At 35.2% G+C, this 25,889-nt stretch overlaps 1 protein-coding gene across 10 annotated transcripts in view; it reads left to right on the top strand.

Annotated features, from left to right (window-relative positions):
- Nucleotides 1–25,889, top strand: part of ULK4 (unc-51 like kinase 4) — a 240,114-nt gene that overhangs the window by 33,596 nt on the left and 180,629 nt on the right. For all 10 annotated transcript variants that reach the window (XM_065051789.1, XM_065051784.1, XM_065051781.1 and 7 more), the window contains 2 exons: nt 14,998–15,105; nt 18,025–18,108. In XM_065051789.1, the coding sequence (XP_064907861.1) occupies nt 14,998–15,105; nt 18,025–18,108 (192 nt within the window). The remainder of the gene's footprint in view (nt 1–14,997; nt 15,106–18,024; nt 18,109–25,889) is intronic.

Below are 25,889 nucleotides of genomic sequence, written 5' to 3'. Positions count from 1 at the left end.
TCAAAGTTCTGTACTGAAAGCTCAAAAACTTTAAACATTAGTTTTGTTACTTAGAGGTTTGTTTTTGTTTTGTTTTTAAAATAAGGTTACAAAGTAGGGAAGGAGTCCTTATGGTTACAGTCATTGAAGTTTGGTCAAAGTCTTTCAATATAGACAGTTGCATGTCAATTGAATTCCAGGTTGCAATTTAAGTAAGTGCACTCTTGTCTGTGGTAGATTTTCCTGATATTTAACTTTTAAAAGTTCCAGTAAAAATACTTGAAAGTAATTTTCAGATGTCCACAAAACTTTTGGCTTTAGGTGTTTGTTTAGGTGTTTAGCACTAATATCGTCAGCGATAGTTTTCCTAGCTTCTCAGTTTCCATCTCAAAAAATATATATCCTAGTCTGCTTTTGTGTACGTAAAAGCAATAGGCTGAAGTAGTTTTACATTGAGCTATAATATTATTTTGTTAAAAATGGTTCATTTTTAAAAATATGAACATAAAAATTGTTCATGAATGGAACCTAGCATGTTTAGAAATATGCGTAAGTCTGAGACTGAGCATTTAAACTGAAGGACTAGAAAGGAAAATTAATTTTCATGATTGCTTTCTGTTCCCATTCTTATGTGAATTAAAATTAATTTTTACATACGTTCATTGGGAAAATGAGGATATATTTTAAAACTTAGCAAGTCTGAGTTATTATACCATTCAAAAGGCACCTGCCGTGCTTGCTGTGATGACATTAATTCCAAGTTTTTCTCCCAAAGTAATATTTCTGAATTTAAAAAATATTTTAGAATGCTTACACAGAATCAGAATGAGGAAAAAATTGAATCCTAATATTAGGATAACAATATAACCTAAAATAACTTTCTGTGATCCAGGTCTTATAGACTAAAGATACATGAGTGACTGGCCTACTTATAGTTGATTCCATATTGTTTCCTTTTCAGTTCCTACTAACTTCTAATATTGTTTGCATTTTTGAGTCCTGTTGGACAGAGGTGATCTCTCTGTAGAACTATCTCCTATAGTCCCAAAACTTAGTTTGCAAGTGTGAGAAGTCAGTTCAGAATTCGTGAAGATGCTATTCTGGAATTATTTTTGCTCTCTATGTGTACCATGCTGTGTATACCAAGTTTTCTTTCCAATTTTTGTCGCTCAACCACAGCCCCTTTGCAGTTCTTTGTTTCCTCATTATGCACTCTTCCAGTTATTTGTGGTTTCTTGTGTACTTTTAAAGTACCACAGGACCTAATAAGGGCTTGTACAGGACACCACTGCTGGCCCTTTCATATTGAAATTCATCTCGTCATTTCTACCTCCTATAATTGTTTACCCATTTGCACATTTCTTTAAGGATAGTTCCTCTATATTTGGTGTTGAATCGGCATAATTAACCTGTTTATTGCTGTTGTTTAAACAGTTTGTTAAATGGTAGTAATGTTAACTCCTGAAAAAGCAGAAAAACTTTAGGAAAGAAATGAAGCTTCATCCTCATTTTACATGCTAAAGTAAACTTTTGTATACTGTATTCCCAAAACCTTTAATGTGTTGTTTTCTTAAGAATTTTATTTTTCGTTTGTTTGTCTGGTTTGTTTTGTTTTTTAATAAAAAGTTCTTACTCAGGTGATTGGTTAACAGTAATTTGCTTTGAATGTAGCCACCAGAGGTCACTAAAATGCAAAAATAAAACACAAACTTTCAGAGGCTAGACAAAGATACGGAACTGTGCACTATCTTTATTCTACTAATGTATTCTAATATGTAGGTCATATTAGAAAAAATAGTAATGAATGAATATTTATGCCTGTGAATTCACTTGCAGTTGATCTATTTCCAGTTAAGTATTTTTAAGAAGAATACTGAAAAAATGAGACTGATCTTAGAATACAACAGGGAAATTGATCTCTTGTATATTTTTCTTCAAATCTCATTCTTATATTGAAGATGAAGACATTTTATGTGCAATTTCTTCTATGTGGAGGTTGCAATAAGGTCACTTTTTTTTGACTTAGTAATGTATTTTTTTTCACGGAATTTCTCTTTCCATATCTGAAACATAATTTCCTCTTACTTATTTCGAGTTATCTTAGAAAAACACCAAAATGTTAGTTTTATTTTTATATTTAGGTTTTGAAACTGGTTCTTTAGGAACTAGATTCTATGGAAAAAAAAACATTTTCCGGGATTCTTGGAAAAAAAAAATCTGCTTATTCTTCATCTTACAGAAAGAAAAATTCTTCCCAAGTTAGGGAGGTTTGCTTCCACGTATGTCTAAGTTGCCTTACTGATTAAAATAAACTATTGTTCTTTCCTCTCTGTGAATAGATTAGGCCTTCTGCCGTCTAGGACACAGCTGCTCTGATGTGAAATTTCCAACTTGGTCTTTTATTTTAGTAAGAGGTGACAGAGCAACTTGACAGAATATCTCCATGCTGAGGAGCAGTGTCCTCTGTCTGGTAGGAGATCAGCCTCTTCCACCTGTTGAGTCGCTCTCTTGCCTGTCCTTTTGGAGGCAAAAATCCAGTCCTTTTCATTACCTCTTTTAAATTTGTTAATTGGGAATATCAGTCTCACACTGCCAGTGGGCAGCTGTGCCCCCTTTTTTTTTTACAGACCTGGATCGACTGCTCTACTGAGTGTTTAAAGGGCTCAGAGAACCCGCTGCAGCCTCTGCGCTGCAAGCCCCTTTGCAAAGCCCTTGGCTTGTGGGATTCCATCACCAAGTTAACAAACTAAATAGCCCAAGGGGAATGACAGCGTGTTAGAATTTCTCCGTAATACTGAGCTTAGAATGTGACTCCTTTGTCAAAGCAGTGGAATATCTCGATTTATCTTTTCATCCAAATTGAAACACCATATAATTTGAGCCTTTTTATTTCTGACTTGTTGAAGTAAAATTTCATGGTTTTCTACAGTTGCAAAGCAGCTGCATCAATACAAGTGCAGTTTCATGACCTGTGAACTCATATGTAGACTCTACCTAGTCTGACTGTATCTACTTTGTTCTAGGTCTACAGTTGGTTATCATTCACATTCATACAGAATGCCAGTTTTAATTAATGTTCCTAGCTTATCTCTCTGATAACTCCTGTTTCTGGGTCTGTCCACGTCTGCCCATATTGTAAGGAGATTAAAATAAAAATGGTTTCATTTGGCCATTTATTCCCAACCTATTTAGTTTTAAAGTTGTTTTATTGTAAAATAACTTTTTGAGTTTGCTCACAAATGATTATAATTTTAGTGTATCCTTCTTTGTTTCCTCTAAGGACACTTTCCCTGGTTTGCCCTGATATATCTTATGTGGAGAAAAAACCCAAAATGAAACAAACAAACCAAACCCACACCAAAAAACACCCCAATTAAAAAGAATCTGTGAACCGGAGACAGAAGCTATAGCAGAGTGTGTGCATGAGAACTTACACACACAGATGTCCACTGTTTTGTAAGATGATTAAAAGCTTAAAATTATCTTTCTGGCATAATCAGGATTGTCACTTAATACTTTGGTAACAGCGATAGGAGATTCTATTTAAGTTTTTTTGAGTGACTTTTAGTAAACTTGCAACCTTTATAATAAATTTCTTCAGTTTATTTTCAGCAACTGGGTCCACTGCATATAACTTACATACTTGCCTGGGGCACATGGCAGGAAGACAAACAAATAAAAGATCAACATTTGTCTGCTGGCATTTCGTTCTGCTGGCAGAAACTCAGGGTGTGTTTGAGAAAAGTTATTCCAAGCTAATAATAAAAAATGTAAATATAATTAAATTAACAACTGTGGCTCTGTCAAGCATGGCAATTCTGGATTGTTGGAGAAAATATTAAGAGCCTTATTGTAATTGTAGGAATATTTTGCCGCTCCTCCCCTTCAAAAAATTAATTTTCTCGATCTGATTAATTAGGCTTGCTTTATGTTTGAAGTCCAAACCAAGTTGGTAGTAGAAAACAAGGAAATTCTCTGCCAGGTTTTAAGGTAGAGGGGGCACATCCCCACCATCAACTTTTACTGGAATACTATACCCAGTTCCAGTCTACTTATCCCCGAAAAGGCATTGTAGGAATTAAAGATGTTTTTGAGGAAAAACAATAAGAATGATTAAGTAAAAAACCTCTGAGGGTCCTGAAGAGTGTCAGATTCTTTAGTAAAAATGTGGTTTGGAATTATCCTCAAATGCTGAGTGATATAGGGAAATATATATTGGGATGTTTTTCCTATACTGTAGTTTAGGAATAAAGCCACCTCATGAAGTTGAAAAGTGGCAAATTAAGATCCAATGAGAGGATGCATAATGAGACAAAGAAGCGCCTTTCCACGTGAGAACATGAAAGCTGAAAAGTGGCAAATTTCAGATAAGTTCCAAATGTTGGTACAGGTAATGGGAGTATTAGACTTAAAATAGTAAGTGCTAGCAAAACATTTCTGAAAGCTGCATACTTCAGATTTAATGTCAGTACCTAATTATTCAGAGTTAGGAGTTACTTTTAATGAGCGTGTTCAAGCTCATTTTCAGGTTTTTTTAGTACCTTTTTTAAAAAAACATCTGGAGCTGATCACTCACAAAGCCAAAGTGCAGTCTTGATCCAGTTGACAGCTGCTTAGCTGTTTGTGTTTGTGTTTGTATTGACAAAGTCTTGTCTTGTGAAATCATGATTTTTTTTCCATATGTCTTGATTTTAAACATTGGAGTAACAATTCTTTTTTTAAATAAAAATATTGTCATACAAAAACTTAATTTACTGTCACAGTTGATTTATACCTGATAACACACATTGACTTAGGTCAAGTTCTTTTTAATATTTATTGAATGTATTTGTAGCTGGGGAAACTCATTTACCTTTAATATTGTTGTGTAACTTTTTAATGTTGATTATTTCAGAAGTAAACATATTTGTATGAAGAAAATAGAACACTAAAATAAATTTATATTTTTGAATGAAACATTGAAAAAAATGTTACCTTCATTCTGTGAACATGATGTGCAATTTGGGTGCAAGATTGCCACATTTAAATTGCTTGTGTATAGAATAACATCTCTTACATCATAGAACACTTTAAAAGGGTTCTTTGTAATTGATTATAATAATGGAAGCGTTTCATGTCTCACCAGACAGCTTGTAGGACTATTTTCAGCATATATGCTTTCCTGTAATCACAGATTTTTGTTGATTCTAACCCTTTGATATCTTTGCCCATCTCTGCTGTTATATTTTTGCAACACAAGCTGTGAGATTTCTTTTTAAAGCATAGTGTGACTTTGTTTTCTGGATCCATGGCCCTTCTCACTGTCTTTCTTTCTAAAGTGTTAAATATTTCGTGTTTCAAGTGTTCTGCTTTAAGGTTTTCATTTTAACATTACGTAGTCATTTGCTCTTATACAGTTAGCTATTTCCATCTTAGCACAGCTAAAGAAACATAATTAGCTCACAAAAGTGCTGTTAAATAATTACTTCCTTAACACTACAACTAGTATTTGAAGGTTATGGTCGCGGTATTGGTGCAAACCATCCTTTCCTAGGGCTGCAAAGTATAAAACCTCGAAGCTTCTTTGATTTGGAAGGCAGCTGGAGGATTCTTGTCTTGATCCTAGGGTGATAAGCAGTTTCAGGTTAACTTACTTCCAGAGGAAAATGATGATTAGGTGAAGTGTACCAGAAATCTGACAGCTACCTTGATTATGTATGTACTGTACAGTGGGAAGCTTAGTTTTTCTGACTGTTGTACTATGTGGGCTATGCTGAATTAATTTCAGTTTGTCCCTCCTCCGGAATCAATTTCCTGAGGCTTTAGAATATACTTGTGTCCTGATCTGTCTATGCATGGAATAATTTTGCCTTTATTGGTTGTATTTGGGAATCTAAACTGAAAATGTTCCACAGTTTTTATAGCTTTTCTGCTTTATTCATACACACAGAGAAAAAAGATGAATTGAATATGCATTTTATTTTTTTTTCTTAAAGCCGAAAAAATCAGTACAAGTACAATCAAATCCCGTACAGGAAATTTAATCTACCTTGCTGTTATTTTCACAAAAACATAAGGGTGGTTATCCTGCAGCATTAGAAAGGGCAAGATTCAGCCTGTCAACAGTATTAGATGAATGTGATGTTAACAAATAAACTGTCAGCCACTCCACCGGTTACCTTTGGGAATATACCCTTAGCTTTCTTGCTCAAGCCTGTACTTTTGAAAGCACTGAGAACTGTTTCATGGAGAGGAAAAATTCCAAATATTCTAAAGCCCTGAGAGCACTTACTGCCTGCAGTTCCCTCTCTCTTTTTAAAATTAGGCAGCTTAATCCGTATATAGAAAATGCAGTAGGAATACTTGAACAATCCTTGCTTTTACAGCTAACAAGCAGATCTGTCGGCTAACAAAGCCTTTCTCATTAATTGACTTGCAGCTGGCTGACTTTTGAATTTAATTACACAAAGGCTACCACTTAGCATATTCACCTCTTCCTTTGTTAGCCATCACAAAGTTTAAACAGAAAATCCTTGGTTTAGGAGGGTATGTTCTGATACACAATAGAGTAATCTCTGAGTTTTTTCTGTGTGTAGTGTGTTCAAAATATTTTCTTATATGTACTAGTTGGGTGTAGAATCATAGAATCTGCCAGGGGAGGTTTAGGTTGGACATTAGGAAAAGGTTCTTCCCCCAGAAGGTGGTGGAGCACTGAACAGGCTCCCCAGGGAGGTGTCACGGCCCCAAGCCAAACAGTGTTCAAGAAGAGACTGAACAATGCCCTCAGATACATGGTGTGAACTGTGGGGTTGTCATATGCCAGGGCAGGAGTTGGACTTGATGATCCTTTTGGGTCCCTTCCAAACTCAGGACATTCTATGTTCACTTCTTAAATTGACAAAAGAGGTTCCTCTGACTTTCAAATAGCTTTTCCAGCTAACTGAAACATTTTTAATATATTAAAGAAAAAGTATGTTACAGGGCAAAGAATTTTATGTATTGAAAAGGACAGCTCCAGCAGATCTTTTTAGGTTTATTATGTCTAAGACAAATCTGTTTATGTTGTGTGGTTTTCCCCCTTTCAGTTTTTTTTCTGTTTTACTGTAGAACTGACATCTGTTACTTTATCAATATTATAGATGGATGTGTCGTATACCCTGGAGATATGTTTGGGGTGTGAAAGGCTAGGCGAACTAGATGGAATATTGTTTCTGTAGTTAAAATAACCTAGCAAGAACAAATTTTTTTCTGAGAAAAAAATGTAATATTTGCTTTTCTTACATTTCTACAATATTAGCAAAACTATCAAATACATACAGCAAATGAATTGTAAAGTTAGCATGCTTACTGTGAGCAAGAGACCACACTGAAAATCTTTTAATGCACAAGCTTCTTGACATGAAACACATGATTCTTTCTATTAAATCTGGAAAATATGTATCTATGTGAGGCTTTAAATATTTCCTGGCATAATTTTGATGCTGGTTGCCTATTGTTTGCAAAGTCACATCACACAGTATTGCAATTCTGTGTTGTGTTGCTATTAGATTTTTAAAATTTTGTTGTTAAAGCTTGGCATAGCTGTGAATTTGGTTTTAATATATTTTTGATACTTTTAATGTCTTTTGAGTCAACCGACTTTGGGTCTCTGAGAGCTGGTTTACAATTTGCTCATGGAAGTGTTCAGCCCTTGCAACTAAGTATATGCCTTGAAGAATGAACCTAAAAGAGAGCCATTCTTCCATCTCGTTTTGTCTTGCACTTGCACATTAATCAGCCCACAGACTAGTAACAGGAGAAAAAAATCCAGCCTTTTCCTCCAAAGCACATACTTGCTCGATTGACACAATTAGGCTACAGCATGTTTTTGTGATAGAAATTGCACACTGGTGGTAGCTGAAAAGCCTAATTTCCTGCTGCCTTCTGATTACAGCATTAAAAGACACTCAAACTAGACTCTGGGAAAAACAAAAAGTGATTTTAGTCTGAAAGACATTTTAAAAATAATTCTGTAGAGAATAAGGAAACTTTTAGCTGGAAGTTTGGTCCAGTTTGTATCTTCACTGAGCAGAATGAAGGAATTTCAGGGAAATAATTTCAAAGAAAATTTATGGAAAATCATAAAAAATCTATAGGATTTTTAAAATATGAAAAAATCTATGTATAATTAGTCAATCTAAAATATCCTACATGGATATTTTATTGATCGACATTGATCTTCAAGAGTGTCGTCAGTATGGCTTCTAAATCAAATGGATAACAGGTGCACTGGCTGGAAGCAGAAAGTGATGGCTTAGAGTAACTTCACAGAGAGTTACACAAAGAATAAAAATCCAGAAACATGATATTTAGGTAAGGCAAGAATGAATGGTAGAAATCTGCATGTATGTATGACAGTTAAATATAGGGAAGCAAAAAAAGAGAGGAGGAGAGGAGAGGAGAAAAAGTAAGAAGGGAAGGGAAGGGAAGAAGAGGAAAAGACCTCTTTGGATGCTCCTGCCAAATCGCATTCTGTGGAGACTGGTTTCTAGTTCTAGTTTACATCTTTAGATGTAAACCAGCTCCAGCTGATTGCCACTGACCTCAGTTTTTAAGGCAGAAATCTTTCTAATTCAGGGAGCCTTCACTTTTTGGACTCCTGAGCAATTTTTTTCATTCCTGCCCTTGGCAAAAATGAAAACAGGATCTCTTTCCTGTTTGGAGCAAATGTTGGTTTTTTTTCCTGTCATTAAAAAGCTTCAGACTTAGGGTCTGGGATGGAAATTGGATATTTTCATGAACATCTGCAGCTGAGGTAATGTAAAATAATACATCCGTCATGACAGACTAGGAGAAGAAATAACTTTTTTTTTCTTAACAATAACACAAAAAACAACAACGAAGCAAACCCCAGAACTTCTGGACAGTTCTTTTAGATGCATTTTTTATTTTTAAGTAAACATAACAGATTTGTTAGTTAATTTCTACTATTTGTGTCTGATTGTATCCCTTTGGGATCTTGAGTTGATTCCAAAGCAAGTTGGTGGACCCTCCATTTGGGGTCATGACATCTGGTTGGGTACTCATCTGCTAAGACCTCTTCCTACAGCAGTTACATGATGATTTTAACGATGAATCAGTTTTGCATTGTGTTTCACTTGGAAAATGGTCACGCATCCATCTTATCTTGCTCCACAGAGGAATTCTAGAGGCATTATATTTCTACAGAAGATGTGTAATATGTTGTACATTTGCTTCTCTTTGTTTTTACATTCTGGACAGTATTGATACCACATCCATAGTCTGATCATCAGACTTCCCTTCAGTCTTCCTCATTCCAAGATTCAGTTTATTGTACTGAACACAAAATTTGCAAAACCTGAATACTTTGCTGACTCAGACCCTTTCTTTTTGTGTCTGCACCCCACAGAAGAGCTTGACAAAAGTGTCTGTTTCCATCTTGCCACCTGAGTCTTCAGTCAAGCCACTTGTTTATGTCAGAATATTTAACCCGCTTTCACTGAGGTGCACTGGGTCACGGGTACATGTGGATCCAGCTCCTGATTAAGTGCGGTTATCCCTTGTAATGTTTTCACTATTCATATTCTATTGAGAAGCGAGGGAGGCAACACACTCAAGATCTTCAGAAAAGGCTGATCATCTTTATTTTTGTGCACCATTTAAAATATGAGTACTTAGTGTAAATATTACTGTAGTTTCTTTTCTGGTTAGCAGCAATATAACCAGGGGGTACTTTCTCAGCCTAGTGAGAGTGCTTTTTTCCAAGGAAAGTGAGATTGCTTTGACATTACTTGCCCATGTTACATGACGTGTGTATACTCACAAGAAAATGAACTGAAAAGTAATTTCCATTATGCTTGAGGCATAGACAGTTTTTATTGCTGTGAGGGTCTGCAGAATTATAAATATGTTTTAATTTCCACTAATACTTGCGAAAGTCATACTAATAGATCAAAGATGGAGTAATATAATAAATCTATATGTTGCCACTTTACATCTTAAGGTATAAAATATGTTCTCTTTTTGAATATGCTGTAATATTCACTTCTGGACTCCTAAAACTGCCAGGAAACTTCTAGCTATAGCTTGAAATGGGTCGGGAAACTGCTGCAGGTAATATATCAAATCTGCACACTATTTTTGTAAATGAAGGTACTGTCTCTCCAGATATGAATCTTTCTTCCTTCTCCTCTTGTTATAGCTATAATATATCCATCCAGTTTGACAGCTAGTGTAAAAGGTGTAGGCAATTTATTAAATTTAAGGTGCTTTTACCAGACAGTGTAGGACTTGCAGTTCATTACTATTTACTTCAGTGAAAGGGAAAATGTAAACAAATTGAAAAGAAAAAAAGGTACTATAGGTAAGGAGACTTTATTTGTCAAACTATTTATTTAAAATAAATTTGATTTTTCTGTTGTGCATTTTTCCAGGTAATGTACTTTCTTTACCTAAAATTTATACTACCCTTTGATGTTGAACCAAAGTCTTTGAGCAGATTTTTTTCAAGTCTTATGTTTTTCCTTATGAAAGATGGAAGAATGTTTTAAACGTTGTGCAAATCCCTGTTGTCAAGATTAGGAGTAATGTGTGCAGATGACAGAGCAGGAAACAGCTTACTTTCCTCCTTTTAAGAGATTTAAGATATGTTCTTAAAATTATATATTCATACATGCTTTATAGTATATGATGTTAAATGTGTTTTAGAAAAATATTTGTATGTATATATAATTATGCTTATAATATAGATGATGAATCACAGCTTCCTGTTTCATAGCTTCTGTTGCAAAGGACACGTGAAGACCTTCTTAAGTTTGCTTAACAGCACAGACACTTTCCCTGTTCAGTCTGTGACATGTTCTGTGAGCTCACATTCCCTGCACTTGTATATTATTCAATTACTTCAATGTGTTTATTGAACAGGGGGAAGTCATAGGGCAAATGTTAGACTGTATGCTCTCTAGAGAAAAAGACACCATTATCTGATTATGGTAAATATAGACTAGTATTTGAGAGACCATAAGTGTTTAAGAGTAGCGAGGATCCTCTATAACCTGGGTTAATTATTTAGTGTTCAGTGCCTTCTGCCATAGTACCCCCATGTAATTATATTAGTCTTTGGATTTTGGTAATTTAATTGTGCTTTTATTGTTAAGAATCTACCTACAGTTATTAAAATTAACCTTTAATGGGCAAACTTATAAAAATATGTAGATAATCAGTATAAAAATTCACATAACATATTCTTTTTCTCTTTAACAAAGATTTAACAATTTTATTGCAAGTCAGTCACTGATCTTATGGGTCAGATATCTTCAAGCAGATCTTCCCCCTTGTTTAATAAAACAGCTTTTTAAAAAATGAAAATGTGAATTTATTGCAGTGTTGACTAGATTTTTGGCAGTTTTTGTTAGTGCACAGGAAAGGAAATAACTTCTTAGTTTGAATTTTAACTCAGTTTTACCATGTTTGTTGTTCAAATATGAGAAAAGTTTAACAATTGGAATATCAGGAGAGCAACTTCCTCTTCTTATCACTTAAGAATAAAAATAGTAACTAGTTCTGCTAGACCTAAAATCTTGGAAGTGAGAAAGAGTACTTTCTGTTTACCAATATCAAATATTGTTCTTTGATTTCATTTTCATTAATTTCAAATCTTAAATTCTAATTTTAATGAACAACAAAAAAAATAGAAGGTGAGTAATCTATCCAGTATATTTAATGTTAATGACAGTTTTGAAAAACTTATATTGAGTAGTAAGGCAGACAAACAGAACTTAGTACAAGTGCGTACATGAATAGTTTACTAAATGCAAAGTTTTAATTCGTTATTTTATTTAATAAGACATCAGATTCTGAGAATTTTAGGACTGCATCCATAAATTATTTAGATAGTGTGCCATCAAAATTTACCAATTTATTAACCATGCTTTGGGAAAATACATATCACAGGTGCAAAACAAGATTAGTGTTGATATTAAGTCAGGGTTTTCTGCTGGTTGAGATACATCATTAAACCTAATAATTTTGAACAGCTTGCCTTGATTCTCTATAGCAGATGTGCAATTTGATTTGTATTTTCTTCATCAAGTCCTGCCTACAAACAAACAAGTAATTGTAACTTAGGTATCATGATGATTTAGTGTCCCTAGCCAGTCTGCTGGAACTATTGCCTGCAGCTCACGTTATGACACGGCTCATGAATTTCGTGTGGTCTAAATACTATTTCATGGTGTGTTCATCCTCCATCTAAAGAGGCAAAGTTGAGACGTGTTAACTGAATATGGATAATGTCTTTTAATAGCATAGTGCTGAGGTACTTTCAGTGGTATTGATTCCACAGTGGAAGTAGTTCTCAAAATAGTTGTTTAATCACAGAAACAACAGTAATTCTTCATAGCTATAGAAAACAAATTTAATAAAGGAGAAAATACTTCCACTATGTATGCATCATTTTGGGCAGAATTGCACTTGAACCAACTTTACTACTACTTTCTCAAGCAGATAGATTAGAAGCTTTAAAACCTACTGATACATTTATTTCTTACATATGGAAATGAAGCTCTCTCTGGAATGGCAGGCTATTTAAGGTTCCTGAATAGCATCTGAAGAAACATTCTGAAAGCAGTTGAAGAAAACTGTTGATGAACATAGCATTGCATTAAAAAAAGGGGAAAATGTCAAAGTTTATTTCATAGATATTTTTGTTTTGATTTGAAGACTACATTTACCCTTTTTATGTGATTTATCTGTACAAAGGTTAAAGTTACGAAGCTGTTAAGGTCGGAAGGTGAAGGAGAAACAAGGAGAGTTGAGGATAAAAAGCCTCTGGTGCTCTGGGGATGCTGTATTGCTAAATATATCTGCAAACTATTAAAACAAAAAAGCCCCACAAAACCCAGAAGAGTACATTTTATAATGTTTAAGACTGGAAATGGTTGTTTTCTGGAATGATTGTTAAACTCTAGAAACTCCTGAATTTTTTTTTTTTAAAACTACCTGATACATCTTTCAGTTCCCTTAATGCTTTTTGTGGATATCTGTGATGGTATCTTCATGATCTTCACAGAATATTTTCTTGCAAAGTCTGCTAAAATGAGACTAATTTTCACAGATGATTTAATCTGAGCTTTTGAGGCCTTTATGTCAATATTTTACCTCTTTCTGTGGAGGTACAAAAGACAGTAAGGTTGGAGACTGCAAAATATTATGACTTGCAAAAACATAATTGCATTTCATATTAGCAAAGGATTTAGGAGACAAGAATATTTGTTTACTGAGCAAGTGATTTTATGCATCTATGAATTTGTCATTGTAAAATATTTAAACCTTGTAATGAAAACCATTCGGAATCCAGCAACATAGTCTATGAGTAGTTTTCTGATAAAGATCTCTAGAAGATGAAGTATTGCAATAGATCTGAAGTGACTTATAAGATGCTGATAAACATTGAGGCTGTTTCTCGTATTCAAGATAATATCAGGATATTCTGAACTGCAACTCAGAGATTATAATGAATTTATCTTCTGGTTTTTCAAGATTATGTGCATTTATACTGGTCCTCTCCCATAAAACAACAGTATTTTTGTCTCGTGCCTAGCACACCTGTCAGTTGAAATACTTTCTGTGTTACACTGGTTTGCTATATGTTTGTTCTTTGTGGATAAAAACTTATGTTATGTTTTAATTTTTTTAAAAATGGTAATATATATGTATTCCATCAAGAATTTAATAATACATTACCTCTTTTTTAAATGGGGTATACACATTATGACAAATTTGTCATTTGCTTTGCAGGGATCAGCAGCCAATATATGTGTTTTGGCATTTATATTCATTACTTTGTACAGAATGGGATTTATGTTAAAAAAACCTTGGAGTAACACTTTCTTTTTAGCTGCTTCTTGCTTACTGATTAGATGGGACTGTGTTTTGCTGGACCGTTTGAGGTAGTGGAAAGAGAAGGCATGTTTTGAAAGTACAGAGCCAGGCCTATTTTTTGGCCAAACGCCATCATTTGCTAGGGTGTTTTTTAGGTGTTGGTGGTTTTTGCTTGTTTTGGTTTTTAATTCTTTTTTCCTGTGCTACCCAAGGTAAAGACTGCGTGTCTTCGTAATTCTGAAAAACTTCCGTGTTATATTCTTCAGTTGCTGTGCACATCTCTTCAAAGGGATATCACACTAAATCCCTTTCAGAGGGATTGTTTTGCTCTCCCCTTTGTGAGTAAGCACTTAAGTGTCTTTGGTCCACAGTTCTCTAAAATAAGAAACTAGAATTCCTTAGGAAATTTATTGTGAGTTGTTCATACGGATGACAGTGTCACCTTTCTATCACTCTAGAGCAAACTCCTAACCTTATAGACTTCTCTTAGTCTCTTCTGCATTCCTATTGTCCATTCATCTACATCTGTTTCCTCAACTTCAAGCTTCTCATTTCCCAGGCTTTTCCTTCTCCTACATTTGTACCACACAAACTACACTACTTCTTTGGTTATGTCCAGAAAATGTGTGTATCTCTATTGTTGGCTTCTGAGCTGCATCAGTCTTTTGTCTGGCTGGCAGCTACAGCACCCGAAAAAACTTTGGAAGCAAAATCTGTTGCTGTAGCTACAATGCAGGTATATGAATGTGACTGTATTTTGTCATCCATCCTTTTCTTCGACTTCAGAAAAATGAGCAATGTGACACTTTAGTCAGTGATAGCATGTGTTCCCATTCCGCGCCTCATGTTTCACCAGGCTATTGTCCACCTCCACAACTTTGTCCCTGTCACGTAATCTCCCATGCTTGAAGTGTCTTGGTTTAGAACATGGAAGAGTTAGAGAACACATAATGGCAAAGAAATCACAGATTAACCACTCAAATTTAAACAGGTTTTGTCTTTCCATGCTTACTGAATCCTTTGCAGATGGCTCTTCAGCGTTAGTGAAGAGTGTATCAGTAAGATGGCATTCCGGATGACACTTGTTAACTTTAACAGTACCTTTTGTTTGAGAAAAGTTTAAACATGTTGTTCTATGATTTATTTTTTTTATTTTAGGCAATGATGCTTTTAACTGAACTCATCAGAGAGAACTTCAGAAACAGCAAATTGAAACAATGCCTTCTGCCACCACTTGGTGAGCTTCTTTACCTCATAGCCAGCAAGGTAAGACTGTCCAGTGATCCTTACAAATTTAACAAATGTGAAAAAAATTTGCTTTGGAAATATAGACAAAGAAAGCAAATTATTTTGTCATTGGGATCCTCAACAGTTTCTTGTCCTTGTGTGTTCTGTGGTACTTTTTCTACTAACTTTTTTTCTTAAAGAAAACCCCTTTATAAAACTTTTCATTTTTCTGTTATGTACGTACTCACCCTCAGAATACTGTAGTGTTGTAGGCCTTTTGTTGCTCATTAAACTGCAGAACACTAGTACTGAATGACCTTGCCAAGATCACATACCAAGTGAGTGGTAGTATGAGATGAAATGAGAAAGTCTATTCCCGATTTATATTTTTAAACAGTAAAACTTTATGCCTTGACTAATTTAAGAAAAAAAAATCATAACTGCATCTAATTAGTTAAGAACTGCACACAAAATATTTTTGTTCTTCTTTTTGTCCTTGTTCCATTTTGCTGTTCAGCCTACTTCATTGTTTTATCAAGCTGCCAAATATTTATCATTTAAACTGTAAGTTTTTGGGGGCATGGCTGATTTTATTTATTTTTTTATTCTGTGTGTTTTTTTCCTAAGTGTTTCCAGGTCCAACTGCAATATTAATATTAAATAATGATAAAGATTATTTCTTTTTTTTTTTTTTTTTCCTATGAACATTTGGTAAATCATAAATTACCAAATACTTAAAATCCAGTTCAGCTATCTAGGTGCAGCATGATTCATTATGTTAAATACAGGATCACTCTTTTTGCTTCTGTGGTGTAGAAAATACTGGGAAAAAAGTCCAGATAATCATAATGGTCCTCTTCAGTCCTAAACTCTGATATTGTGTACATACTTGCATATGAGATCTGCTAAGTAAGATCTTACTCTCCATCTCTGCATTTTTATTCCAAACAGAAGCCAAGAGCAATTAAGAAGTAGCATGAGCAGACCCCAGGGAGGATGTTCTTTTACTCTTGAGTGAATTGCCTGGAGGGAAATCTTTCAAGTTCTATGTAACATTTCTATTCATTTTGTGCTGTTTGTGTTATGAGGGTGCAGAAACTAAAGTTTAATCAAAATCAACATGATCTATGAGCAAAAAGCAGGAAGATTTCTCACTGTTTGGTGATATATTTAAATTTATTAACTATCAGATTGTGATCAGATTTTGCCTTTTTAAATTTCAAATTAGAGACTAAACCTTTCTGAAAGCCATTAATCAGCTTAAAGAATTGAAGAACTATTAATATTTCAGGACTGCACCATTTCTTAAGGCTTTTTATTTTATTTTATAGTACATTTAGTATGTATGGTTACAGAAAAACTTGGCAGAATTTCTGGTTAAATTAGATGAATGAAATGAGAAACAGACCCATGCCAGTTCCAGCATAAGCTGTCATTTTAACTGTCTTGGGTCTTAGTCTTGTCCTGCCTTTTCCAGGTGGAGAAGATTCTACTTTTGACTGTTAGAAAGTAACCTACCATCCTTCTTTGGAGCTAGGACTGTGTTTTCTTGAACTTATACACTAAACCTTGGAAAGCGAACTGTGATTAGATGTCAACATGTTGTTACTCGGATAAAATGAAGGAGGTGGAATGTAGTAGATCTGATGTCTCTGTCAGATGTCAAACTACTCTTATTATTATTGTCTGTAAATGACTTCCAAGGAAATTTGGTCTATACCTCTTAAAGTAAAGTTAACAGACATACTACTTTAAAAAATGGGAAATTGAACACATTTTCGCTATTGATATATGTTGCAAATAAAGTTTTGATTTATTTTGAATAAAGAAGGAAAATTAATTTTACTAGGCAATTCAGTAATAGTCTTCCCTGCTAATGTGCTGTGCTGTAATTAAATGCCTGACATTATCACATCAAATATGTTGAATTAGTGTAGGTCACTCAGAAATCAGGAAATTCAGAAAGTGTCATTTGTTTCTGCATTGTTAACCCCCACCTTGCCCATCTTATGCTTTTTATTATAAACAGTTGATTAGAATGCTAAAAATAATTTGCTAATATAATCAGTAGGGTTCAAGAAATGCATAATTTCTGAAGAAAGGTTGCTTGTCATCCTTTGTCTGTTTATTAAGACAAGCAATACATTGACTTCATGGCCGATCATCTTCACACCCAATGCCTATTACTTCTCACTTTCTTTCCCAAAAGAGGAGTTGCTTATACCTCTGTGTTACTAGCCTAGATATGGATGTTTTTTTAGTTAAATGTTAACGATACCCAAATGTCCTCTTTTAAACTTGAAGTTTTACTGTAGGCAACTGCAGGGCGGGAGGGAAGGGGAGTTAATTAACTTCTAATGGAAGAATCAATCCCCTGATTCAACTGGCAGTGAATTAGCCTCTCTAACAGGTTGATTTCAAGGAAATATACATCAAGTGTTGATATGTAGTGAAGGCTATACCATACAGTAATTTCTATTAAACATTTTCTATCTCCTTGTATGACTTTGAATATTTTTTGTCCAAAGCAATTTTGTTAGTTGCCAGACAAAAGTAATTTTGTTTCATGTAATTAAATCACGTTTAAAGATAAATGTTACTACTCCTAATAATCAGTTGTTTATTTCTGAAGTAATCAAACTGATTGAGAGGAATGCAAGGATATTTTTTGTGTGTGTGAATTAGAAGCAATCAATGAAACTAAGAAATAGTAGGGCAAATTCTGGTATGTATTTTGGAGACTATTTGAATAAGCTAATGTAATACCAATTTCTGTGCTACACATGAAATAACATTAAACAGTAATACTACCTTAGAATTTAATATATTTTCTAGCATATGTTAATTTCAAATGTGTATAATGTGAACCTTATTAAGTATCTGTTACCCATTTTTTATGTGACTGAGATTATTGTGATTTTTTTGATTTAATAATTTGTGCCGTTGGCTTCATTTCAGGAGCGAAAAAGGGAACACCCCAGAGAATGCTGGGTTGTTCCCTCAGCTGCTTACACTGTGCTAATGAGGTGTCTTCGGGAAGGGGTAAGGCTCTTTCATTGTCCTCAACAGAATTTCTCCACTGTGATAACCCTTTGGGCGTTGTGTGAGGATTGTAGCCTGCAGCACTGCAGTACCTTGTCAACCAAGTATTGCTCTTGAATTTAAATAATTATGATAAGACCACGACCTAAGAAGCACATTAATGCAAAAATGCAGTGCTTTTCTCTTTACATTCAACATTTATGTATTGCTGCTTGTTTGTCGGAAATGGGATAGTAAATATAAATTGCTGTTAATAATTGTGGAATTTATTAATGCTGTGCCTTTCTTTTGAGAAATGTTCTGACAGTTTGTACTGTCATCTTGCAATTTGATTTTCCTAAATCTTTGAGCAAGATTTGCTTTCTGTTTTGAAGTGGATGATATACAGTTTTTGAAAACTACATTGTTATCCTGCTGGGTTGTTAGCATTCTTTTGACGCCAAAAAGAAGTAATTAGTTTTATTCTCCTACAATGTGCTGTGCTGTATTCTACATTTTTCTCGGTGATGACTTAGCTGTGTTAGAAGAAGAGGAGAAAACCATGCATATAGTTCCAATTTGTAGGATGAGAAAGAATTGAGTAGAGGGTTTACATTTACTGTTTGTATGAGGCCACTTGACTTTATTTTTGCCCAAGGCAAAGCTCAAGGCAGAAAACATGTCAGAGGTTGCTGGAGGGCGGGAAAGCAGGAGAAATACCTTTTTCTCTTCTTTTTTTTTGAGGTCTTTATTGCCTACAAATTGTGATAAACAGAGGAAGAGTTTAGCTGCATTTTAACATCTTCAAACCATCAGGTGATCAAGAACACACAAATGTATTTGTACTGTGGACTATTTCTGGCTCATAATTGTAGTAAGATGTCATTCTAAGGCACATTAGTGAGAAGCTATTTAATTTATAAGTTTAGTAATGGAAATCTTGCAGTTTCTGAATATTTGGTGTAGGGAAACTAAATAGCGACATCCATGAGACACTAATTTATTCTTATAGAATCACTTATCAGTTCTGAAACATGTCCATTTTTTATTAATAATTTATGTTGATATATTTTTCTTGAAAAAATAGCACAAAAAAGACATACTCTTCCCATGCAACAGTTTGAATTAAATTTAATTAAGTGTGAATTTAAAGATGTATCTATACTAACTAAGCACAGAGGTGCATTTTTACAGTTTATATTTGTGAAGATGCTCAAGGTTTGTAATGCAGTTTTAAGTATTTGTGCTTCTTTGTGTGAGTACAGTGCAAATATACTAATACAAATTGCTCTGTGTCAGTTATAGCAGCCTCAACTTTCCAGAACATCACCATTTGAAGAATCAAAAATATTTATAAATATGTAAAGTATATCACAACATATGGAAATAGGAAACTTACTTATTAACTTTTACAATTTCTTTTACTAGTTTTTCCTTCACTCTTATAGCAATCTTCTTCTTATCCTACACCACTTTATGCAGCCACCCATCTTTCTTGGAAAATGATGTCACAGCATCTAAAACTAGATGGTTAAAAATGTATTATTATTAGACAACTCTTTGCAAAAGAATTTTTTTAAAGAAAGAATAATCAGACATAAAACAAATTTTTGTGCTAGATGTTTTATAAGCAGGGTTGAAGGAGGAATGAACAAAGATGGAAAAACAGGACAAGAAACATTTTAAAGCATTAAATTCAATTTATGGTGTCACTTTTGCGTATTTGTTTCAAAACTTTTAAGAGTAGGACTACTGAAGTAGATGCATCCAAGATGATAATATATCAGTCTCTTCAGTCTTTCGTATTATTGATTGAAAAAGTAGGTCTCACAATCTTTAGCAGCAGAAGTTACACAAAAAAAACCTTAATGAATTTTAATGAAAACATCTGTGCAGTGTCATCAAACTGACTTAAAAAATAACCACATCTTATAGTTTTTGTGGGTTTTTTGTTTGTTTGTTTGTTTGTTGTTCGTTGTTATTTTGTTTGTTTGTTTTTAAATATGTTTGAAGCTGTAAAACCATAGAATACTTCAGGATGGAATGGATCTCTGATGGTCATCTAACTCAACCTCCTGCTCAAAGCAGGTCTAAATATGTCAGATTGCTCAGACATATCTATTTGACTCTTGAAAGTCTCTAAGAATGGCAATCCCACCACCTCTCTGGGCAATGCCTGGACCACCCTCAGAAGATTCAAGTTTTTCCTTGTATATGTTTGGAGTTTCCCATGTTACAACTTGTGGATGTTGCCTCTTGTCCTATGGCCGTGCACCTCTGAGAACATTTATCTCCAGCTTCTCTTTATCCTTTGATTGGTTAGTTGTAGACACCAATGAGATCCTCCCTGCACCTTCTTTTCTCAAGACTGAACAGCTTTCTCAGCCTTTCCTTGTGTGTTTTATGCCCCAGCCCTCTGACCAGCCTGATTCCTTTCTATAATGGGGATGTGACCGACAGTGTGGACAAGATGGGGGACAGTGGGTGTTGTATGCCTTGAATTTGGGAAGGCCTTTGACACATTCTCCCATACACCCCTTTATCACCAAATTGGTGAGATACTGATTAAATGGAAGAAAAGGTGGGCAGGAAAATTCACTCAGGTGGTGAGATGTGCAAAGTCCAGCTGGCAGCCAATAACTAGCTGTGTGCCTCAGAGATCAATACTGTTTAACATCTTCAGTAATGACCAGAGTGACCAACTGGAGTGTATTCTCCAGTTGGATAACATCAAATTGGTGGGAGGAGCAGAATCAATATGCTGGATGTCAGGGCTGCTAGTCAGAAGGACTAGGACAGACTGGAGAAATGGGCGAATGGGAACCTCAAGAAGTTCAACAAAAGTGAGAGTAAGAGCTTGCTGCTGGGATGGAATAGCCTCCTGTGGCAGTACATCTTCCTAGAAAGCAGCTCTGCAGAAAGGGACTTGGGGTACCAGTTAAAAGCTGAACATGAGCCAGAAGTGTGCCTTATCAGCAAAGAAGGACTGTGGCAACATGAGCTGTATTAGCAAGAGAGCAGCCAGGAGGTTAAGGGAAGTGATTCTTCCCCTCTGTTCAGCCCTAATGAGACCGCATCTGGAGTACTGTGTTCAGTTTTGGGCTCCCCACTACAAGAAAGATCTTGCCATTCAAAAGTGAGTGCAGCAGAGTGCTACCAGGATGATAACTGGAAGAAAAATCCCTAATGCTCACAATTACTTCTTCATTCATTGCCATATATATGTTAAAGGGCATGTTTAGTGTTTTCTAGCTGTGTTCATATAGTCTTTTTCAAATAGAATAAAGCACAAACTATGGTCACATGTAATGAAAATTAACATCAAGTGCCTTCTATCTTTTTGTTTGTAAGCAGAAGCAAATCGTAAGAAAAAACTGGTTTGGACCTTTGGAAGTTTTGTGGTCCAGCCTCCTGTCAAAGCAATTCCAGTTTCTAGTTGCATTCTAGGTTGTTCAGGGCTTTAGCTACTTAAGCTTTAAGTGACTCCAAGAATGGTTATTCTATAAACTCTATGCCCATTTCAATGTGAGACTGCTATCACTGTGAAGAATATTTTCCTTATTTCTAACTGGGATTTCCCTTTCTAGAACTTGTGTCAATTTCCTCCAGAACTTTCATTGGTACTTCCAGAAGAGTCTTGCGCCATCTTCTCTACAATGATCTCTGAGGTGTTGGAAAACACCCATTATATCCTTAGCTCTCTTTGAGCTGGACAAACTTAGCTCTGTTAGCCTGTCCTTAACTATCATGTGTTTCTGGCCCTCAGTCATCTTGGTGGCCCTCCTCTGGACTAACCACCATATGTCAAAGTCCACTTTACAGTGGGATACTGAACTGAGGCACAGCAGGCCAGATAGACTTACGTTTCAGAGTATAAGTGAAAAAACACCTTCCTCAGCCATCTGGCCGCACTGGTATGTATGCAGCCCATGATGCAGTTATCCTCTGTTGCCATAAGGGAACACTGCTGATTTGTGTTCAACCTGTTCTGTTGAATCTCCAGATCCTCTGTGAAACTGCTTCACGGGAGTTACTTCTTCCTGCGTGTAAGACTTTGCATTTGACTTTTATGACTTTCAGGAGGTTTCTGTCTGCCCATTTCTCTGGCTTAAAATACCTGTATATGCTGGCCTAACCTTCCATTGATTCAACCAGTTGCTCCAAGCCTGAGTCATCTCATGCTATGAGTAACAGTATTGGCCCCAATATTGACTCTTGGTAGCCCCAGTTTTTACTGCTGATCACAACCCTTGGAGTTTGGTGATCCATCCAGCTTTCTATGTACCTTATAGTCCACTTAAGTCCAGGTCTTTGCTGTTTGGTTAGGTATAGGAAACCATCTTGAGAGCCTTATTAAATCTGAAGGAAATTAAACCTACTCTGTTAGTCCACTGAGCCAGTCATCTTGTAATTGAAGCTTGTCGTGCTGGTCAGATGGGTTTTGTTCTTCATAAATCTGTTCTATTACCGGTCTTCTTGCCCTTCACGTACCTGCAAATAGCTTCCAGGAAAATTTGCTCTGTAATTTTTCCAGGGACAGAGTTAGGGCTTCCTTTTCTTGCCCTTTGGAAGATGGGCATGCCCTTTGTCACCTGCCTCCAGTCAACAGGAGCATCTCCTGATCATCACAAGCTTTTTAAGTTGTGTGTTCCCTCACAACTATGCCAACTGACTTCCTCAACACATTTGGTTGCATCCTTTCTGGTTCAACGGATTTATGCATGTCCAGTTTGCTTAGTTGTCCCCTACCTTCAACTTCCTGTCCTGTAGATCTACTTCACTACCACAGGTTTTGCTATTTGGCACATGGGCATGGAAGGCCTGGGAGCATTAGAGATTGAGGCAGAGGAGACACTGACTGTCTGAGCCCTTCCTATGTCCTTTGGCCCCACCTCATTCAGCAGTGATTGCAGTTTCCTTAGTCTTATTTTTATTACTGATGTACCAATAGAAAATGTTCTCATTGCTTTTCAAACCTCTCCAGTCTTCAAATTAGTGCTCTTTTCTGCTGACTTCATACACTGGCTCTAATATTTGTGGGTTTTTTGTTGGTGTTGTTTTTGGTTTGGTTTGGATTTTGGGGTGTGGGGTTTGTTTGTTTGTTTGTTGTGTTTTTTGGCTTTGTTTGTTTGTTCTGTTGAGTTTTTATGAGTCCCCTTTGCATTGCGCAGACACAGAGTCACTTTGTCCAGGCAGTGAGTGGCTCACAGTGTTTAGTGCCTGATATGGGGATAGGGGAGGTAGAGGAGCATGTGAATGACATTTTGTCCCCCCCTCCTGCTGCAAATCAGGATGTAATAGAAGTAGTTAAAATTAACAGACTAGAATTTTTGCACGTCTGACTAAAAACTAAACTGAGGTTCCGTGTAAATTTTATTGCTTTTGCTAGTAAAGCATTGGATATGCAAATCCTGAAAATATTGACTAAATTTGCCTTCACTGTGCTTAATGTTCTTTGACTGCAGCTTAAGATCTTGGCTGCTGTATTTCTTTATTTTACATTGGTGGCCTCTGATCTGCTATTTATCCAATATATTGCCCTGATCTAGCAATTTATTACATATAAGTAAGCTTTGCATTCTTACATTAGTAATTAAGAAATCATAATTAAATTTAATAAAATCATAAATTTGTTTTATTTGTTCTAAGCTTATTTAATTAGATTTTATGTCTGTATGTTGTCTGGAGTGAGTATTTGTATATGGTCTCACTATTTATAAAAATGGCAAACTAACCTTTTGTAATAAATTCTGAATTACCATAGTGTCTTGAGTATATACATTATAAATATTTACTAGTAGTTTTTATTGCCATTTAAGAAGTTTTATTTGATGTATCTAATAAGAATTCAAGAAAATAGAACTAATTTATGTCCTTCAGTACTATAGTTTATATAGCTTTCAGTTTTGTGTGGTAAATTCACTGTTCTTTGGTTTCGTTATGAACTACTCTGAAGTGTATTCGGGTCTCTGGAGTATTAGAAGATTCATAATTATCATAGCAGAATTACTCTCTGAACTAGAACAGTAGAGCAGGAAGGAGTTTGAAAAGTGTGTACGTCCCTTTTACTTGCCTATAAAGGAACAAAATATTCAGAAAATGCAGGAAGCATCATTTCCACGTACCTTCTGTTCCTGAAAATCTAACAGTGACAAAAAGTGTATATATAGGTGTAAGGAGTTTTAGGATGGTGGAGTAGAAGACTGAGGGATCACAAGTTCAGATTTCAGTGCTGCTACTTTGAGATAGAAGCTGATTTTCAACTCAAAGAACAGGCATGTTAAATGATGTGTCAAAATGAGGATATTGGTACACTCGTAAATAAGTAAATGATAGGCCCAATTTGGCGTGTTCAGTCTTGTTGCAGTCTGTCAGAACCCATGTAGTAAATATTCCAATATTTATTTACTAATTTTCTCCAACAGCTGTTTCCAACAGTGACACAGAATGCCTGTTCTAGGCATCCATATTCGTGACTAAGTTCACCTTCTAACTATTTGTATGCAGTCCCTAAGGTAGCAGGTTTGTACAGCTAAAGTTCTTAATTCTTGCAATTTTCGTGTTATGCCGTCATGAAAGATACTTTCTGTTTCAGCAAGGATATTCTTATTTAATATTAAGTACCTAATGCTAATGTGGCTACCCTTTTCTTTTAATCCATTTTATTTAGTTTATTCAAAACTCCTTTGTTAAAGTTACGCTTGTGTACTTCACTCCAAATGTATCATCATGTCTCTTATTTGAATCTCCTAATTTACTCTGGGTTTTTTTTTGTTTGCTTTTCATTATTACATTTAAAGTTCAACCTAATCTTAACTAAGTGAAATCTCAGCTTTAGTTCCTGCTTTACATTTGTTCTCTTCACATTTGTGATCTAGTCAGTCTTCTCACCTTTCTGCTTCCACTGTTTTTTCCCCTACACTTGCCCCCCCTTTTCTTCAGATCCTCCTTTTAAGCATTTTTTATAGTTGTTTTAGAACTGATAATCTTTCTCCTATTCAAACTACATTTTGATGTCTTTTATGTTTTTTTCGTGTCTAATCTGGTCTGGACTATGTTGTTTTGATGAGCTTCTTCACTGAAACTAGGCAGTGGAGTCAGAAATGCTGTGTAAGCCTCCTTTTAAATCTTCCTCTGTGAAAGCAGAAAGGAACCATTGAAAAAGGAGGAGCTTGGTATCTGTCCGTTTCTGCTTATAAACAGCATGTAAATACAAGGTACAGAATTATATACCATTTTAGTAATAACTTCGCAGAACCTAGAAAAAATTATGTATAGGCAATAGACTTGCATAGGTAAATTAATACATACAGCTATAGCTAATTAGCTGTATCAGGCTTTTAGAATGTGCATAATCCTCTCATTTTAAAGCATGGCATCTGGAGAATGTATTTGAATCAGAAATAGTGAATGAGGCTAAAAAGGATAATTTTATGTCTCTTGATGTGCAAGGTACTGTGTAAGCAAGAATTTTAATAAATTAAAGCTTGTCAGTAAGCTATATAGTACACATTGCCCTCTTTCATATGCAGTTCTTTATGAGGGACCAACATACAAGTCTGAGGATTTTGGCTCTGAACTGATGAGGAATTTTAATAAAAAAGATAACTTTAAAAAATAATTGCCAATATATAAGACAGTATGGTTTATAATGTATATTCTTAGCCATAGCAGTTCCTTTACAGTGAATTTGAAGGAGAAACGAGAACTTAGATGAGAAGAGAATAAAAATCTTAACTATTTCCTCAGAAATTATGCAACAGCCTATAGTATAAAAGTGATAGTCTGGATCATATATATTC

This window comes from Columba livia, chromosome 2, assembly GCF_036013475.1.
Source record: "Columba livia isolate bColLiv1 breed racing homer chromosome 2, bColLiv1.pat.W.v2, whole genome shotgun sequence".
Lineage (NCBI taxonomy): Eukaryota > Metazoa > Chordata > Aves > Columbiformes > Columbidae > Columba > Columba livia.
This window is presented reverse-complemented; position numbering and strand designations above follow the sequence as displayed.